The sequence below is a fragment of the Oncorhynchus tshawytscha genome, linkage group LG10 (assembly GCF_018296145.1).
Source record: "Oncorhynchus tshawytscha isolate Ot180627B linkage group LG10, Otsh_v2.0, whole genome shotgun sequence".
In the NCBI taxonomy this organism is placed as follows: Eukaryota; Metazoa; Chordata; class Actinopteri; order Salmoniformes; family Salmonidae; genus Oncorhynchus; species Oncorhynchus tshawytscha.
The window spans coordinates 63,660,885-63,681,058 of NC_056438.1; the positions used below are offsets into that span (position 1 = coordinate 63,660,885).

A 20,174-nucleotide genomic window follows, 5' to 3' on the forward strand; every position below is an offset into this window, starting at 1 on the left:
CTGGAAGGATATTGATCTCATCCCGTCAGTTATTTTTTTTAAATGCCTTCCTCACCATCTTAAATAAGCATGCCCCATTCAAGAAATTTAGAACCAGGAACAGATATAGCCCTTGGTTCTCTCCAGACCTGACTGCCCTTAACCAACACCAAAAAATCATATGGCGTTCTGCATTAGCATCGAACAGCCCCCGTGATATGCAACTTTTCAGGGAAGCTAGAAACCAATATACACAGGCAGTTAGAAAAGCCAAGGCTAGCTTTTTCAAGCAGAAATTTGCTTCCTGCAACACAAACTCAAAAAAGTTATGGGACACTGTAAAGTCCATGGAGAATAAGAACACCTCCTCTCAGCTGCCCACTGCTCTGAGGCTAGGAAACACTGTCACCACCAATAAATCCACTATAATTGAGAATTTCAATAAGCATTTTTCTACGGCTGGCCATGCTTTCCATCTGGCTACCCCTACCCGGTCAACAGCACTGCACCCCCAACAGCAACTCGCCCAAGCCTTCCCCATTTCTCCTTCTCCCAAATCCAGTCAGCTGATGTTCTAGAAGAGCTGCAAAATCTGGACTCCTACAAATCAGCCGGCCTAGACAATCTGGACCCTTTCTTTCTAAAAAATGATCTTTCCCGAAATTGTTGCAACCCCTATTACTAGCCTGTTTAACCTCTCTTTCGTGTTGTCTGAGATTCCCAAAGATTGGAAAGCAGCTGCGGTCATCCCCCTCTTCAAAGGGGGGGAACACCCTTGACCCAAACTGCTATAGACCTATATCTATCCTACCCTGCCTTTCTAAGGTCTTCGAAAGCCAAGTCAACAAACAGATTACTGACCATTTCGAATCCCACCATACCTTCTCAGCTATGCAATCTAGTTTCAGAGCTGGTCATGGGTTCACCTCAGCCATGCTCAAGGTCCTAAACGATATCTTAACCGCCATTGATAAGAAACAATACTATGCAGCCATATTCATTGACCTAGGCTTTCGACTCTGTCAATCACCACATCCTCATCGGCAGACTCGATAGCTTTGGTTTCTCAAATGATTGCCTCGCCTGGTTCACCAACTACTTCTCTGATAGAGTTCAGTGTGTCTAATCGGAGGGCCTGTTGTCCAGGCCTCTGACAGTCTCTATGGGGGTGCCACAGGGTTCAATTCTTGGACCGACTCTCTTCTCTGTATATATCAATGATGTCGCTCTTGCTGCTGGTGAGTCTCTGATCCACCTCTACACAGACGACACCATTCTGTATACTTCTGGCCCTTCTTTGGACACTGTGTTAACAACCCTCCAGATGAGCTTCAATGCCATACAACTCTCCTTCCGTGGCCTCCAATCGCTCTCAATTACAAGTAAAACTAAATGCATGTTCTTCAACCGATCGCTGCCTGCACCTGCCCGCCCATCCAACATCACTACTCTGGACGGTTCGGACTTAGAATATGTGGACAACTACAAATACCTCGGTGTCTGGTAAGACTGTAAACTCTCCTTCCAGACTCACATCAAACATCTCCAATCTAAAGTTAAATCTAGAATTGGCGTCCTATTTCGCAACAAAGCATCCTTCACTCATGCTGCCAAACATACCCTTGTGAAACTGACCATCCTGACTTCGGCGATGTCATTTACAAAATAGCCTCCAATACCCTACTCAATAAATTGGATGCAGTCTATCACAGTGCCTTCCGTTTTGTCACCAAAGCCCCATATACTACCCACCACTGCTACCTGAACGCTCTCGTTGGCTGGCCCTCGCTTCTTACTCGTTGCCAAACCCACTGGCTCCAGGTCATCGACAAGACCCTGCTAGGTAAAGTCCCCACTTATCTCAGCTCACTGGTCACCATAGCAGCACCCACCTGTAGCACGCGCTACAGCAGGTATATCTCTCTGGTCACCCCCAAAACCAATTCTTCCTTTGGCCGCCTCTCCTTCCTGTTCTCTGCTGCCAATGACTGGAACTAACTACAAAAATCTCTGAAAATGGAAACACTTATCTCCCTCACTAGCTTTAACCACCAGCTGTCAGAGTAGCTCACATATTACTGCACCTGCACATAGCCCATCTATAATTTAGCCCAAACAACTACCTCTCCCCCTACTGTATTTATTTATTTTGCTCCTTTGCACCCTTTTATTTCTACTTTGCACATTCTTCCACTGCAAATCTACCATTCCAGTGTTTACTTGGTATATTGTATTTACTTCGCCACCATGGCCTTTTTTTTGCCTTTACCTCCCTTATCTCACCTCATTTTCTCACATTGTATATAGACTTATTTTTCTACTGTATTATTGACTGTATGTTTGTTTTACTCCATGTGTAACTCTGTGTTGTTGTATGTGTCGAACTGCTTTACTTTATCTTGGCCAGGCCGCAATTGTAAATGAGAACTTGTTCTCAACTTGCCTAGCTGGTTAAATAAAGGTGAAATAAAATAAAAAATAAATACTTCCAAAGTTGTGGCAAAATGTCTTAAGGACAACAAAGTCAAGGTATTGGAGTGGCCATCACAAAGCCCTGACCTCAATCCTATGGTAAATTTGTGGGCAAACTGAAAAAGCGTGTGCGAGCAAGGAGGCCTACAAACCTGACTCAGTTACACCAGCTCTGTCAGGAGGAATGGGCCAAAATTCAACCAACTTATTGTGGGAAGGTTGTGGAAGGCTACCCGAAACATTTGACCCAAGTTAAACAATTTAAAGGCAATGCTACCAAATACTAATTGAGTTTATGTAAACTTCTGACCCACTGGGAATGCGATGAAAGAAATAAAAGCTGAAATAAATCCTTCTCTCCACTATTATTCTGACATTTCACATTCTTAAAATAAAGTGGTGATCCTAACTGACATAAGACATGGACTTTTTTACTAGGATTAAATGTCAGGAATTGTGAAAAACTGAGTTTAAATGTATTTGGCTAAGGTGTATGTAAACTTCCGACTTCAAATGCAGGTCCTGGATAGCAGGACGCATGGCCCCAGTGATGTGCTAGGCTGTACACACTGTAGTTTTACATTTGATTTATATTTGTAATTTTGTGTGTTATGATGTGCGATCAATTCAAAGCGTCCTCTGTGGTTCATAGCTGAATGTTCATCTCTGTAATTTTTTACATGGATCAGAGGAGGCTGGTGGGAGGAGCTAAAGGAGGACAGGCTCATTGTCATGGCTGGAATGGAATCAAGGGAACAGATTCAAACACATTGTTACCATGTGTTTGGTACCATTCCATTCATTACAATGAGCCATTCCTCCTATAGCTCCTTCCACCAGCCTCCACTGATATGGATCATAGCTGAATATCAACATGCGTCTTTCCAGCACTTCAGGTATAATGCTTTATTTCTGTTCTGAGCATCTACGAGCCCTTGTATTTTGAAAATGGCTGTTTCCACACCTAATGTCTGCTGTTGGTAGTGTTACCTGCATTTCCATTTGACAGTAGTACTGTGTCTCCCGGAGTTAAGCTGCTGTTGTAGATCTCTGTGTTAAGGGCAGTGAGAGGATGGGGAGCTTTTAATGTAGGATTCCTGCTGATTGTTAGCGCCGCAGGGCACTGGGTGTGAAAACACTGTTGTCAGTTAAACATAATGACGCTCCCAGCTCATTGTCTTAGTGTGTGTGGGTGGGGTGGTGGCACAGGGACGCAGACAAAACACATGAAATGACATTGGGAGCCTGTGCCCAAATGCTCTCACAGCTATTTTCAGGCGGCACAGAAACCTTGAAAGGGAGTGAAAGTTAGAGAGATCAATGAATGAATAACTAGTGTGTTGGTTAGCCGTAGCCTACTGTATGTAGGGAACATTGCTAGCTGTCAAAAAGGGAAGTGCATCAAGACATGTTGTGACGGAACCTTTTATTGAATTGAAGGGACAGTCTTGAACAGATTCATAACCACCGGTGTGCCGTGATTGAGTCTTCATGCTGTGCGTTGGAATGACAGAGGTGTATGTTCGATATACTGTATGTTGAAAATACATTGAAACATTGGTCAATGGTTACCGCCCTGCTCATCATGCCTTGCAGGGCATATAAAAAAAAGGAAAACAATTTGACATGTATTTCTCAGTAGGATCTGTAGTATTTATAGGACATTTTTTTGCGTGAAGAACCTTTGAATTCTGAATGTTATGAGGATTGGCTTTCTTTCTGTCTCTGTGTGTTTCTCTGCTTCACTCTTCTAAAAGGCTTTCATTTGAAGCGGGGGCCTGTAGTGCTGTATTGTAGCGAGGAGGAGGACACACATACACAGTTTAGTTGTAGTGTAGCGAGGAGGAGGACTGGGAGCCACTAGCCCACGCAGGCAAAGCTGTGAAAACTGTGCATCCAAGCTTGAATCCTCCCCCGTCCTCTGGCTGTTCTCCTAGCAGCAGCCTCCCTCCACACACCAGCAGCAAAGGTCACCCTGACCTCAATGTCAGGCTCCAGCCCAAACCAACCAACCAGTCAAGGAGATTTTGACCTTTCTCTGTCTTTAAAAAACAACTACTGCTTTTTGTCCTCCTGTCCTTAGTGAAATAAACATGTTTTAAACCCGCCCAGGACTGTAGATGTGGTCCTGGATATATTCAGATGACACAGCAAGCACAGAGTGATTGTTTTGAAGAGGGAGTTTGGGTGCTGAGTCAAGGCCCCCACCCATACATCCATCCGCTCACGCATAGTACTCATACACACACATACACACACACACATACACACACACACTAATACAAAACACACATTCAAATCCAAGCATGTTTCAGACAGAAGCGTCTGGATTTTTTTCTCCCTGGCAGCAGCCTCCCACAGACGTCCTCAAACCTATCATTTTCTCTGCAGTGGAAGAATTGTGACGTACGTTGGTCGGTAGCTCAGCTGAATTTTAAAAAGCTCCACACACCCACGCTCGATACCACTACTGCAAGCATCATTATAACAAACTTTCCTTGCTCTATATCTCCCTTCTACTGTGTGTGTCTGTCTCTGTCAGTGTTTTGCCTTGTTCATGGGCCTGCATTCATTTTGTGTAAATGCACAACGGACAGGATTCTAATAAGATTTGATAATAGCTTTTTGAATTGACAGTGTGCAATCAATGTCACAGCTCGGTTATTATCTCTAGTTTGGGTTGTTGGTTTGGAGAAATGTTGTATTTTGTTGCTGTGTGTGTAGTATGCTTGTGTGGGTGGGTTTGTGTGGGTGGGCAGGGAATTGTTGGCTGTACTCTGTGTGTGTGTTGTGGATTTTCACTTAGTGTGAGTAATGTGTGATACATGTATTTCTGTAGTGAGGAAGATGAGGAGGCACTAGGGTTGGGCTGGATCCAGATGTTCATACTGTTTCTGTACTATACCGGGTTATACGGTATTACCGAAAGTATACACGAGGGGCGCTATTTAAAAAAAATATATAGTATTTGTGTGAGTCCTGTGTGTGAGCGGATGGATGCATATGTGGGCGGCCTTGACTCAGCACCCAAACGCCTTCTTCAGAACCATCACACCACCACTCTGTGCTTGCTGTGTCATCTGAATATATTCAGGGCTAGCTTTTTTTTAAATAGATGTGGCTTTTTAAAATACATTTTTGACATGTATAACAATTTAGGTAACAGGGATCTTGATCCAGGAGGGGATTGAATGTCTCTGCTGTAACCATGAAGCTTGATTTTGACATCTAGCCACTTAGCAAGCAAATTAGCAAACCAAATGCATAGCTGGAGCCCTGAGCTGGGTATAATTAAATTGACACATCTTACATTTCTTATGTTATTCGTAACTTATTGTTAGCTATAAGCAGTGGCGTAGCACTCACCCCCGCAGCCCCAAAGAGACAGGGTTACCCCCCTTCGGTATACAGTATAAGGAGACACACACTCGTTCATACACACACACACACACATACATACACACACACAGTCCGAATGCACTGATTGGCGGATTCTTGGCATTCATCACAGCCTCTGATCAAGGTTAAAGTTGTGAGAAATACTCAGTGATGCTCAAGGAAACACAAATGAGTCTTCTCTGGGAAAGTCGAGATGCAGGGTAAAATATTAATATCATTTGAGGAGAGAAAATGCAGAGGTGGAAGGTTCCCTTCTGGAGCTGTCTGGGGAGATCCTCATGGGATTGGCTGTTTCAGAGCTGTCAATCATCTGGGCTGAGATGGACATAACAAATGCTGGCCAGATTGACATGGGGCACACAGTCATGCAGAGCTGAATCACCACACACACACACACACACACACAGAGTGAAGAAGGTCCCAAGAGGAACTCCCCTCCCCTAATATCATTGGGCCATGCTCTTACTCTGTTTTGATTAATACACATCCCCGTGCCTATCTAGTCCCCATGCTCTCATTACAGGTGCCTGTCAGTTGATTTTTTAAATCAATGAGGCTTGATTCTGAAATCAGGGAACAGTGCTCTCTGATGTTGGCTGCTTTGATGATGATGCTGTAGCCATAAAAATACATTTGTGATTATACACTGAACAAAAATATAAACACAACATGTAAAGTGTTGGTCCCATGTTTCATGAAATAAAAGATACCAGAAATGTTCCTCACACACAAAAAGCTTATTTCTCTCAAATTGTGTGCAAACATTTGTTTACGTCCCTGTTAGTGAGCATTTCTCCTTTGCCAAGATAATCCATCCACTTGACAGGTGTGGCATATCAAGACGCTGGTTGAACTGAATGATCATTATTGTACTGTGGACAATAAATGGCCACTCTAAAATGTGCAGGTTTGTCACACAACACAATGCCACAGATGTCTCAAGTTTGAAGGATCGTGCAATTGGCATACTGACTGCATTCAAATTGAATGTTAATTTATCTACCATAAGTCACTTCCAACATTGTTTTAGAAAATTTGGCAGTACGTCCAACTGGTCTCACAACCGCAGACCATGTGTATAGCGTTGTGATGGCGAGCGGTTTGCTGATGTCAGCGTTGTGAAAAGAGTGCCCCATGGTGGAGGTGGGGTTATGGTATTGGCAGGCATAAGCTACGGACAATGAAGACATTTGCATTTTATTGATGGCAATTTTAATTCACAGAAATACTGTAATAAGATCCTGAGGTCCAAATGTATTTAAGGTGTCTCTGACCAACAGCTGCACATCTGTATTCCCAGTCATATGAAATCCATAGATTGGGGCTTAATGAATTTACTTCAGTTTACTGATTTTCTCATATGAACTGTAACTCAGTAAAATAGTTTTTTTAGTATATTTGTGTGGCTGTAGCCTGGGGCAATGTCACTAGGCCTACTCTAGCCTCAGGCACGGTGTCACTCTGCTTCCTGTGCATCATTGCTGCCACCTTTTTAGTCTCTGATCTGATGACTTCAACCTGTGGAGCTCTGCTCTGATGGCTCGGGTTCATTCATATTGTAACGATCTTTAATTGTGAACTTATCCTGAGAATTATGCATTTTGTGGTAACACACACACAGAGACTTTTATTTGAAATATGAGCTCAAGGAACCCACCTTTTTATAGAAGCCATACCGATGCTTGCTCTCATGAGTCCTCGTGAGTCATTCACACAATGTAATAATACTGACATGCTATTGACAACCTGTAACGTAAGTACACACACTACAATACTACATACACTTTTATTGAATTGGAATGACATGTACGCGTAAGATAACCTTTTCCCCTTCGGGTGCTACCATAGAATGTGCAGGCTAGTGGATGAGACTACAAAGCAGATGAAATGGTGTTTCTGTAGTTCTGAAATTGAGAGAATGATTTGTTTTACCATTAGTAGTCAGCCTACCGCTGTGCAGGTGTGTGAGGTCAGTCATCAATACCTAGAGACAAAGTGCTTGAAGGATCAACATCTGTACCAATGGAGGCTGCTGAGGGAGGGCAGCTCATAGTAATGGCTGGAATGGAGCCAGTGGAATAGTCTCAACCGTAAGGAAACCATGTGTTTGATACCATTCCATTGACTCCATTCCAGATGTTATTATGAGCTGTCCTCCCCTCAGCAGCCTCCACTGGTCTGTACGTACACAGTACCTCTGGGTCTAATAATGATGATCATCAATGGTGCTGATGGGGATACTGAATACTGATAGCCATGATGAATAAGGTACTGTCTCAGCTCCCCTCCTCCCCTTTCCCGGCCAGCCAGGCAGCAGCCTGCTGTTGATTGTCAGAGGAACAGCGTGTGTCTGACGTTTTAACACGGACTCGAATCCTCCTATCATTGAGGGTCGCGAGGAGAAAACACGTCATACAATCTGCTAGACTACGGGTCTAGACATTTGTAGCATCTGTGGCCTGTAACTACAGGAAACCACCAGAATGTTGTCTGTCTGCTGGTTGATATGAGGCTTTGCCTATGAGTTCCAGCCTATTGTAGTGGAGGGATAAACTGAATGGCGTAAGCGTTAAGACACATTTCTTATTTTATGTGATCAGTGAGTGTCACACCACATGAGATGGATAGATCTGATCATAAGACTAAACTGGCAACAGTTTAATCATTTCACACAGTGAAAACCTTTGCTTATTGGGTAACATTTACATTTGAGTCATTTAGCAGACTGTTATCCAGAGTGACTTACAGTAATGAGTGCATACGTTTTCTAACATTTTGGTCTTGGGTAAGGAGGGTTCTCTTTACAGCTTTTATTCCCAGTGAAAGGTTTGGTTTCTGAGCTTTCTATATAATTAATCATCAGGTATAATAGAGACATGAGGGGAGCCATAAGTACGTTTGGGAGGGGCTGAGTGCAGGGGAAACAATCACATGTAGCAGTACTGCTAAGGGGAGGAACCGCTTAAGACCCAGATACCTCGGCTCCCTGCCTAGCAATAATGATGCAATGTTTAGCGATAAGGAGGAGACTCCACCCAAAGTGGGGTATGTATTCACTGCCACGGGTGAAACCATGTTTTTGTCTGACGCAGCTGTGTTGACCCACTGGGAAGAATAAACTTGGTTTAAACTTTCATAGTGTCCATTGAGTTTGTAGTCTGAAAATTAGAACCTAGCACCAGAAAGTAGGATTTCTCTGTGATCGTACACAGGCACTTCAAATTCCATTGAGGTTCTTATATGGCCTCATTTAAAACCCCTGCACTACCTTCTGGCTTCTCCTCTGTTGTCGTTACGACTCTCTCAGCTCAACTCTCTGAAAACTGGCTGCATACTCTAGTCTAGATTTACATCCACAGCAGAGCAGAGGTACCTAGGCTGCTAAAAAAGTTGGCTTACGTAACAATACAATACAGAACAGAAGCCTTTGAACAGTCGTCTCAACCAGCGGAGTTGCCCTAGAAGAATACTGGTTCCAACAGGAGTCAGGCTGCCCCCCCTCCCGGTGGAGACATGTACTGCATCCTGCCTGGCAAATAGTGTTGGATAACATCGTTCCTATTTGAATTTAATAGAGCGAGGAAGGAAAAAAACAAATTAAGGGCCGTAATGAGTTTTTCTATAAAAACTATTTCATTAGACATGTGCTAAATTAAATGCAGGAGATGGTATTTCCCTGAGGATAGCCCTAGCAAATGTCCTCCTCCTCACATTGGTTTACAGTGGAAACTACATTCCTTTAGAGAGAAATGTATTTCTGACAGATTCCATAATTGAATTGGAGCTACAGTTTGCAGACTCTATTTAAATATTTATTCTCAGGGAGTTAGTCTGCCAGACCAATATTTTGTCTTTTACCTCTCTCATTGGTAAATAATTCATTTGGCGGTCTAAGCGGTTAATTCCCTAGGCCTAGCACAGTTATGGTGAACATTATGAGTTGATATGTATCATGACACGTCATATGTTTTGTATTACTTCTGAAGTAAGTCTACACTTTCTAGAGTTCTCATCCCCTCTACCACCCCCACTTCTAATACTGGCAAAAACACTAGAACAATATTTTGTGTTTATTATGTGTTAGGAGTCTCAGCCTTAAATGAGTCTTGCCTCGGGCCGGGAACTAGCAGGACCTTGAAAGTTACAGCGGAACAATAGAAAGCCCCTGGCTAACATGTGGGCACACATGAGCTTTACCCTGCTACCCATATACACTCTGTATACGTCACAATGACTAGCACAGATGAGATGACACACAAACACACACACCCTGACACCCACAGAAAACCCCCAGACATGGCCAGTCAAGCCAGTCTATCAGAAATCCTCCTCCCAACTGCCATATAGATAAAGTTGCAGAACTGGGGCCACATAATGTGTGTAGCAGCTGTCAGTCGATAAAGGGAAGGAGAGAGAGACGACACATCCTTCCTCTGTTACCCCAGCCGGGAGGGAATGGACTGAGACTGAAAGTCTGATCCTATGCCTGACCAGAGCTTATTAATGGACGTCCCATTCTGGCCATGGGCTTATTAATGGACGTCCCATTCTGGCTATGGGCTTATTAATGGACGTCCCATTCTGGCCATGGGCTTATTAATGGACGTCCCATTCTGGCCATGGGTTTATTAGGATTAGCCTAATGATCCTAGCAGTTGTTTTAGGTATAGGGCCTTTAGACCCCTCCTCCTCAGCTCAGAGGTTTACCAGGAGGAGGAAACGGCTCCCCGTCACAACACCTGACGCATGGTTGTGTCTTCCTGACCAGATCACTGTGTTACAATACAGCTCAGCTCAGCACAGCCACAACACTCCAGAGCTGTCTGCTGGGACTACATCATATGCAGGACTGGGCAAATGCTACCTTTTGGATCCAGATTTAGTTTACACTGGAAGTTGAAATACGAAAGACTAACCTGAGAGGACAGAGAGAATATTACAAAAGAGAGGAGAGGAAGAAGTGGAATAAAACCACAACATGGTAATGATGGAAAATACCAGCTTGCCTGTCAGTGAGTTTGAAGCGTGAGGGTTGGACGGTGGATTTGTATGGTTAGGTTGTGTCTTGTGAGCCTTTTGGTCCACTAGGAGCTAAAGGAATAAGTCAAGTCAGTCTGTGCCTCTTGAAAGTGTGGGACCATGCTGCTGTGTTTCGGGGGCCGCAGACGGACCAGGCACCACCACATCCACTGGGGCGAAGAGGACTGTCTACTGGCTGAAGAGCCTTAGGTTATTCAAATCCCTGGCTACCTGGACGCAGGTAGCACAAACCTGGACGCAGGTAGCACAAACCTGGACGCAGGTTGCACAAACCTGGACGCAGGTAGCACACACCTGTTCACTACACAGCAGGTCCACATATCGATATGACTAACAGCTCAGTTGAAGCAGCAAGCTCTCAAAGCAGTGCATTTGGAGTATGAATCTATTTGCTAGCTGGTATTTGAGCAGTTTTCATAAAGTGTTGTATCTGGTTTCTTATTTGAGAAGCCTGTCTCAAAGACCGTATGCACAGCCCAGACTTCCTGGAAAGATGCTTGGGATGCCTTGAAGGGATTATTACCCTTCAACACAATAAACTGTACTAGACAATGGCATGACAGTGGGTGTTGTACTGTATGAGTGTGAGATAACATCAACCACTTCAAATCACTCATTCTCTACTCAAGTTCTACAAATAAGACACTTGATAAATATCTAGATGGAGACCGATTTAAAGATGTTAGCTATAAAGTCACCCTTTTGAAAATAAGGCTACTACTATGTAGAATATAGCAGTGCTCCAGTCTGAGATCATGTATATGTCTCTAAATCCTTCAAGGGCCTGAGGTTGTTCTGTATAGAGAGAAGTTGTCTGTTTTCCTTTTGGTGGGATGATCCAGTAGACACCTGCTGTCTGGGTGCTGCTTTGCTTGGGCCAGCCAGATGTTATCTGTCCAGATGTCCTGTCAGGATCATGTCCTCGCAACCCTGGTTCTCTACATGTGCTCTGATTACTAATTGATAAAGTATTATGTAAAAACATGTTCTTATAATGTTTTTACTGTGTTACTAAACAGGTATAAAAGCAACTAAATGGTTACCTTTACAGGTTCGGTTTTTTGATGTCATGTGTGGAGTGTTCAAAAATGATGTACTTTCTTTAGCAGTCATAGCCTACTTAGAACATATTTTTACATCAAGCAACGTTATTTTCCAGTGGCCCTTATCAACATGTTTTTCTCTAAACACATGGGGGCGCTGCTTTTGATGGCATCATCAATTGCCTCAGTGTCCCGTGGTGATAAGAATATGAAATTAGGGCTTAACCTAGTTGGTCAGCTTTGTGTTGTGCCTTTATTCAGAGTGGTTGCCATTTGATTGACCAATGCCTAATTGAACACCAAAGCTCTGCCCATGCTGAATATAAAGCTGGAATGTGCCAGATTATGCAGTGAGTTCCTTTTAGAGCCTTAAATGACATTGAAATAACAAGCTGAATACGCATCCGTTTATGGCAGCCAATCAGTTGCTGACAATGACTTATGAGCTAATAATTGTTCCTGTGGAAAGGTTAATTTACTTCTTTTGGGAAGGCGTCAAAGCCAGATTTGTAATTATTACTTAGTGGTATTTTGTAGAGGTGACATTTTACATACCAACTAATTTATCAGATTATTTCAGTTATTAACAACACTGTAAAAATAATTTGCTGCCTGCCATAAATGGTAGTCGGGTCACTCCTGGAGTGACTAAGTGTGTGAGAGCTTGTGTGTGCTTTTGTCAGTGTATGTAAACACTGGGATCGATCCACTCAAACCGTAGTCCATTATTGCTGTCAGGTTACGTGGCAAATAATATAGCAGTGACTATTACTTTCACACAATTAGGCGACTTTCGGCATTGAGCTATTTTAGCTTTTTTTTTTTTTTTTTACAATGAACTAGAGAACATATCTTGCCCTTTCAAGCTATCTGACCCACTTGTGTGCAACCCATGTGACCTGCTTTTACAGGGCCCTAGGATTAGCAGTGCTTTATGTAGAGTCTAAAACTTGGCTACATGGAAGCCAGAACTTCTGGTACTTCCACTCACTCTCCCTCCTTTAGAAAGCCATGGGAAAATCTCTGCCTTTGTGTTTTCCCTATCCCTGCTTGTTCGGTTGCAAGAGAGAACTTGATGGCGAGGGAGGGAGGAATACATAGAGCGACCGAGAGAGGAGGCACTGGGGACACAAAGTTCTCTTTCATAGCAGTTTGTTCTAGGATCCTATCTTTGTTGACTGCTGCAGCAGTAGTGGATGCTCAGCTCCCTCTTCCTTGGATCCTATTCTTACTGTTCACTCACTGTCATCCATTTTACTCTCTGGGGGCTGAAATCCCTCTAGAGATCCTGTGGAGGAACTCAGATCAGTGGAGTCGGTGTGTTTTAATGCAGAGCAGCCGACCCGTTGGGATCCGGTCCTTGTTTTCTGACCGTCCCGGGGGTTGGAAAACTGCTGGAAAGTTCAGACAGACACACTCCGTCACGCTACGCACGGCAGGCAGCTCAGAGATGAAGGGTTTTGTCTGCACCACAGGCAGAAAAGGATTGCTCACAACTTTCCAAGAAGGATGTTTTTCATATGTCGCTCACGGCCTCTCAGGGACTCTATGACAAACATGTGTTTGTTTGTTCCAAAGCAAACAGTGGAATGGCTGTTTTAGCTGTCGCTCACCCTCACGTCGGACAGGTAGAAAAAGAAAGTAGAGGAGAGGGGAGAATGCAACCAGACAGCCACCATCCAGCCTTTTGCGGTGCTGCTGCTGAATGCTGAGTATAAGGCTGCAGGGTTATGGAGGTGGCACAGAGGCTTTGCTCAGGCTTGTTTGAAGTTTTTTTCCCATGTCAAAGGTAAAGGATTACCCGGGGGGTTGGAATGCAGCCTGGAAGTGAAGGTCTCAGAGAGCTACCCTAAACACCACCACACCGGGGAGAGGAGTGTGAGATTATGTTTGCTTTGCGACTGTGTGAATGTAGGTGTGTACGTGTAAGTTAGGCTAGTTTGTGCATGCCTGTGTGTGTGGGAGAGTTCAGTGTAGTGCCATGCTACTGCTGAGCAGTCGGGCTACGGAGCAGGCTATCCCCGGGGCCACAAGCAAAGCTGTAACAGCCCACCAGTCAGGAGGAGGTAGGACCACGGTGTATCACATCTCTGTCATCCTGAATGGAACTTTGGGGCATGAGGAGGTGGGGGTGAGGGAGGGCCTGGCCGCCAGACACGCCTCCCTGGAGCAGAGTCATCCGGCAGCCAGGAGCACCAGGGCACGGCCACAGGCGCTGCAGGGGAAGGAGGGACACTTCAGGCTTGGCAGGTGGCCCTCCCTGAGCCGTACAGGCAGAGTGGGGGGGAGGAGGGAGGAGGCAGTGCAGGAGGAGGAGGAGGAGAGAAGAAAAATGAAGACGGACCGGTTTCTCCAACTCCAACAGTTCTCTGGTAACTCAGCAGCTCCAGCAGCAGCCCATCCTTCTCAGATTGACTGGGAGACTGCAGCGGTAGGAGTAGAGGTAAAGGCAGCTACAGCAGCTCTAGAGCAACAGAAGACCCAGGTAGAGACCCAGGGACAGGACGTTTCTCCCCAGACTGAAGTGCCTCTCCCTGGGCATCATGGTGGTGTCCCTGCCGGTGGTGTTCTGGCCGGTGGTGGCTCTCCACCCCGGGCTGTGCTCCGCAGGAGGCCATCCCAGGACAGTGCTGCTCCACACAACAGGAGGGCGGTGAGCATGTATGGAGCCGCAGCCAGGCAGCATCGAGGCTCGCTAAGCCGCCAGGACAGACAGGACAGGCCCAGGAGTGTGTGCATGCTTGCAGGCCCCAACCTAAACCCTACCCTATCAGAGCCCGGGTCCCACTCCCAACAGACCTCCAGGAGGGGGGCTACAAGGTCTCTGGACGGTCCCCCACAGCAGCGCTGGACCAGGAGGGCAGAGCTGCGGGCGGTGGACGGCCTTAAGCCAGGGGTACTCCCTCAGTGGACGGTGGCGGGGGCTGAGGAGAAGGTGGTCCCCAGGGTCCGGCAGCAGACCTGGAAACCGAGACCGGTCAGCATGACTGTGTTGGAGCTGAGGAAGAAGGCCTCGGGGTCTCAGGAGGGGCTGGACAGCCAAAGAGGAAGCCAGGGGGGAGGTCTATTTGGCCGCTGGAGGCTGTTTGGCCGACCAGCTCAGGACAAGGAAAAGGAGGAAGCCCCAGACCCAGGCTCCAAGCTCAGCAGCAAGCCAGATGCCCCGAAGAAGACCCTGAGCTCCTTACGCCGGAGCCTCAGTCTGCGGATCAGGAGGAACCGGCCGCGGGAGAGAGTGGACATTTCTGAGGTGACAGCAGAGGAACGCTCACGCACTACAAGTATGGAGCAGGAGACATCTCTCCCCTTGCGGCCCTTCTCCTATCTGACTGGGAGGACCCTGCCACCTCCTTGCGAGAGGGACGATGATGGAGGGAGGCAGTTCATTCATTACCACAGCCAGGGCAAGGTTAAGGTGATGGAGGTGCCCCTCTATCCAGCCAAACTGTCCTCCTCTACTAAACCGGCCCAGGAGGAGCCCAGCCTATGGCAGCTCATAGCCAGACGCTTTAGGAGGAAGGAGCAGCAGCAACCGTCCAACGGTAAATGTGAACTCCAGCCCCGACACCAGAGCAAAGAGACTGGCAAATATTCCCTGGGCAGGATTAAAAAGCCTCAGTCAGTTGCAATAGAGACTCTGGCAGACTGCAACAAAGTTCAAGGTAAGATTCCCAGTAAGATTGAATATATTTCCCAGCACTTAGTGCTCCTGGTTCTGGACAGCCCCCCCCCTCAACCACTGTCAAAAAAAGTTCCCTTTTTATAGTTCAACAGGGCAGCAGGTAGCTTAGCGGTTAAGATCATTTGGGCAGTAACCAAAAGGTTGCTTGTTCGAATCCCGAGCTAACTAGGTGAAAAATCTGTCTGTGCCCCACTTAACCCCCTTTCGCTCCTCTTAGTCACTGGATAAGAGCTCACATGTAAACAGGAACAGGGGTATTCTGCTCTTTAAGGAATGAGGGCAAATGAAAAACACGTGGAAGGGAACTTTAGGATGAGGTGGCATTTCAAGGTTTTGGGACCCGGAGGTTAGAAACAGTTCTCATTTTAGCTTTTGTGTTTTGTTTATTTACTTTTCCCACAATGCATTTCAAATCCATGTTGGTTCTTATTCAGATATGTAACAGTCACCACTGAAAACATTTTACATTAGAGATGTGTCATTTGGATGAGATGAGGGTCTTGCCAGTTATCTCATATGAATTTGCCTTGTTGTTTAAAGTTAACAATAGCTGTTTGATGAGAAAAGGTATGGGTGGTTGGTACAGTAATATACAGTCTGATCCAGAAGTGGCTGTGTTTCCCAGAGCCAGTGTGGTTGGAAATGCATGGTAGCTAATGCCTCTGGCCTCGTAGGGCACAGCTTAAAGCAGGAGGCATTAAAACGGTCAGCGGCTGTGAAGGGCCTTGGAGATGCTTTTGGCCGCCAACCAGGGCTAAATTAGGAGGGTTTAAACGCTGTAATGATGGGGAACTGAGAGAGAGACTTAAGCACTGTGTTTAAAGGTTAGCTAGCCTAGCGCTGATCACTATACGTTGACAGTGTAGGATCTTGTATGTGTTGAGTTGCTCATAGAAGCAGACAGAGAAGCAACAATGTGCCAATGTGCTGAAGCTGTGTTTGCTGTGTACTCCATGCAGTTTAGTTCAAATATAAATTAAGCCTTGTTCCTGTCATAGTCATTAGCAGATAACACCTTCTACTATGGTGAACTGAAGTTAAAAACTTGTATCAGACAGGTTTGCGCAACATGCCAAGCATGACACAAAACATTTTCTAGAGTTATGATTGATGATCGTGAATTATTACGTAATTATTGCATCATTTAGAAAAATCCACCGCTCAGACCCCCAGAATCTATGAGTGAACAATGAAAGTTTGAGTGAAGTTCAGATTCAAAACAAACACCTGTTGCTGTAGGAGTAAGTTGTATCAAACTTTCCAGAGAAACACTTCTTAGATTGTTTTGCGTACTTGGTAAGTTGTTTCTCTGTGAATGAACCAGAAATCAGACTATGTACTTTGTGTTGATATCAACTTTAGCAAAGCTTTGTTTCCTTCTGAGCCTAAGCAGTTAATAAGGACAGATACAGGTACACTTTGTGATTTGCAGATTATTTGTTTTCCCAATAAGAACTGTTACCAAGGTCACCAAAGCCTTTGTAGTTTTAAGTGCACGTTTAGTGATATTTGTCTCCGTAGTCGAAGTAGGAGAGGGCAGTCAGTCAGGCAGTAGGAATGTAGGTGTGCCGATCACTCTGACTTAAAGCCTAGTCACCTGTCTCTACCTGCCTAAGTGTTTGACAACCTTACCTGGCTGCAAAATGTATCCTAAGAGTTCTGATTCCCAGCCCTTAGTTAGTACACACACACACACACACACACACACACACACACACACACACACACACGTGTGTAATTGCGAAAATTAACCAAAAACACATTAGCTGGCATTACTTTATACTCTGTTTTTCGAGTAACTAATATGGATGTCCAGGTGTTAGTACTAGCTAATGATGAGCTGTTTTCCTGGTTATATTTTTTAGGGCTATACCACCCTTTGGTGGTATAGCCCTACATCAGGGATGAGGGGTTGAGGACCCTGTCCCCCTCACGACTGCACCTCACCCCTACCAGTGGGTGAACAAGGCCATTGTTGTCAGGCCCGTGGAGGAGGGGTGGTTTGAAGTGACGTTTTGTGAGGTAGTCAACACTGCACTCCATCACAGACCTGGATTCAAGTTGTGTGGAGACAAGAATATCTGGTTTATTTTGTTTCATCCCACAAGCACCCTCAGCAGACCTTCTCTGAGCCAAACTCACTAATGACTTGGTTTACCGTTATGACAAACCAAATGTGTCACTCCCAAGCCAATTGGGGAAACTGAACATTTGATCACACAAACCCACTTCTGGGAGAGGAGGGAAGAGGAGAGGGATAAAGGACAAGAGATAATAAGACACTGTTGTGGGTTGAGTGAGTAAGTGAGTCAGTCCAGAAGGAGATGGATATAGAGGCTCTCTTAATACTTTAAAATGACTCCTTATTTGAGCGTCTGCTGCCACAGATCCCCAGCTACTGTGTTCCCTTCAAATCTAATTGTATTGGTCGCGTACACATATTTTGCAGGTGCAGTGAAATGCTTATGTTTCTACTTTAGCTCCAACAGTGCAGTAATACAGAACAATACGGGATAATATACAAATCCCCCAAAATTCAAAGGAATAAATCAATAAATATCAGAATGAGCAATGTCAGTCTGGAATATCTATACACACCATCATATGTATATGATGGTGTGTATGGATAGTATATGAATAGAAAAGGTGTGTATGGCAGTAGTTCTATAGGATGAGCCATGACTAGAATACAGTATATACGTATAAAGTGGGTAAAACAGTATGTAAACATTAAAGTGACCAGTGTTCAATGACCATGTAAATAGTGCAGCAGTCTCTAAGGTGCAGGGTAGAGTTCCGGGTGGTAGCCGGCTATTAACAGTGACTAAGGTTCAGGGCAAGGTACTGGGCGGAGGCCGGCTAGTGGTGACTGTTTAACAGTCTGATGGCCTGGAGATAGAAGCTGTTTATCAGTCTCTCAGTTCCAGCTTTGATGCACCTGTACTGTCTCCACCTTCTAGATGGTAGCGGGGTGAACAGGGCTTGGCTCGGGTGGCTGTGATCCTTGATGATCTTCTTGGCCTTCCTGTGACACAGGCTGCTGTAGATGTCCTGAAGGGCAGGCAGTGTTCCCCTGGTGATGTGTTGGTCTGACCGCACCACACTCTGGAGAGCCCTGCAGTTGCAGACGGTGCAATTGCTGTACCGAGTGGTGATACAGTCTGACAGAATACTCTCAATGGTGCATCTGTAGAAATTTGTGAGGGTCTTCGAGGCCAAGCTGAATTTCTTCAGCCTCCGGAGGTGTTGTTGGGGCATGAGCTTAGTGATGAGCTTGGAGGGCACTATAGTGTTGAAGGCTGAGCTAGTCGGTAAACGGCATTCTTACATACACTACCATTCAAAAGTTTGGAGTCACTTCGAATTGTCCTTGTTTTTGAAAGAAAAGCTTATTTTTTTTGTCCATTAAAATAACATCAAATTGATCAGAAATAGAGTGTAGACATGGATAATGTTGTAAATGACTATTGTAGCTTGAAACAGCTGATTTTTTATGGAATATCTACATTAGATATACCCTAACCATTATCAGCAACCATCACTCCTGTGTTCCAATGAAACGTTTATCTTTATTTAAGGCTAGTTGATCATTAGAAAACCCTTTTGCAATTATGTTAGCACAGCTGAAAACTGTTGTGTTGATTAAAGAAGCAATAAAACTGGCCTTCTTTAGACTAGTTGATTATCTGGATTGTCAGCATTTGTGGGTTCGATTACAGGCTCAAAATGGCCAGAAACAAAAAACTTTCTTCTGAAACTCGTCAGTCTATTCTTGTTCTGAGAAATGAAGGCTATTCCATGTGAGAAATTGCCAAGAAACTGAAGATCTCGTACAATGCTGTGTACTACTCCCTTCACAGAACAGCGCAAACTGGCTCTAACCAGAATAGAAAGAGGAATGGGAGGCCCCGGTGCACAACTGAGCAAGAGGACAAGTACATTAGAGTGTTTACTTTGAGAAACAGACTGGGATAGGGAGAGATTGAATACAGTGCCTTGCGAAAGTATTCGCCCCCTTGAACTTTGCGACCTTTTGCCACATTTCAGGCTTCAAACATAAAGATATAAAACTTTTTAACTATTATTAACTTAAAGGGGCTGAATAATTTTGCACGCCCAATTTTTCAGTTTTTGATTTGTTAAAAAAGTTTGAAATATCCAATAAATGTCGTTCCACTTCATGATTGTGTCCCACTTGTTGTTGATTCTTCACAAAAAAATACAGTTTTATATCTTTATGTTTGAAGCCTGAAATGTGGCAAAAGGTCGCAAAGTTCAAGGGGGCCGAATACTTTCGCAAGGCACTGTATGTCCGTTCACACTGCTGCTACTTGCCTCAGGGGAAAAAGCTTCTCAGAATCAAGTTCAAAGCCCATTTACATGCTGGAGTTTGAGACACCACTCACCAATGGGGTTTACTGTCATGGTGATGGATGATGTGCTTGTGGGGTGGCAGGGTAGCCTAGTGGTTAGAGCGTTGGACTAGTAACCGGAAGGTTGTGAGTTCAAACCCCCGAGCTGACAAGGTACAAATCTGTCGTTCTGCCCCTGAACAGGCA

General features: G+C 44.9%; 1 protein-coding gene across 3 annotated transcripts in view; it reads left to right on the forward strand.

The window, feature by feature from the left end:
* LOC112260627 (arf-GAP with GTPase, ANK repeat and PH domain-containing protein 3) overlaps positions 1-20,174 on the forward strand; it is a 276,883-nt gene that overhangs the window by 131,103 nt on the left and 125,606 nt on the right. For 2 of the 3 annotated variants that reach the window (XR_006084347.1, XM_024435893.2), the window contains exon 1: positions 13,061-15,595. The exons of the other annotated variant lie outside the window; for it this stretch is intronic. Coding sequence is in view for 1 of the 2 variants with exons in the window: in XM_024435893.2 (XP_024291661.1) it covers positions 13,915-15,595 (1,681 nt within the window). In the remaining variant the exon portion in view is untranslated. Of the gene's footprint in view, positions 1-13,060; positions 15,596-20,174 lie in introns of those variants that run through there. 3 annotated transcript variants of the gene reach the window in all.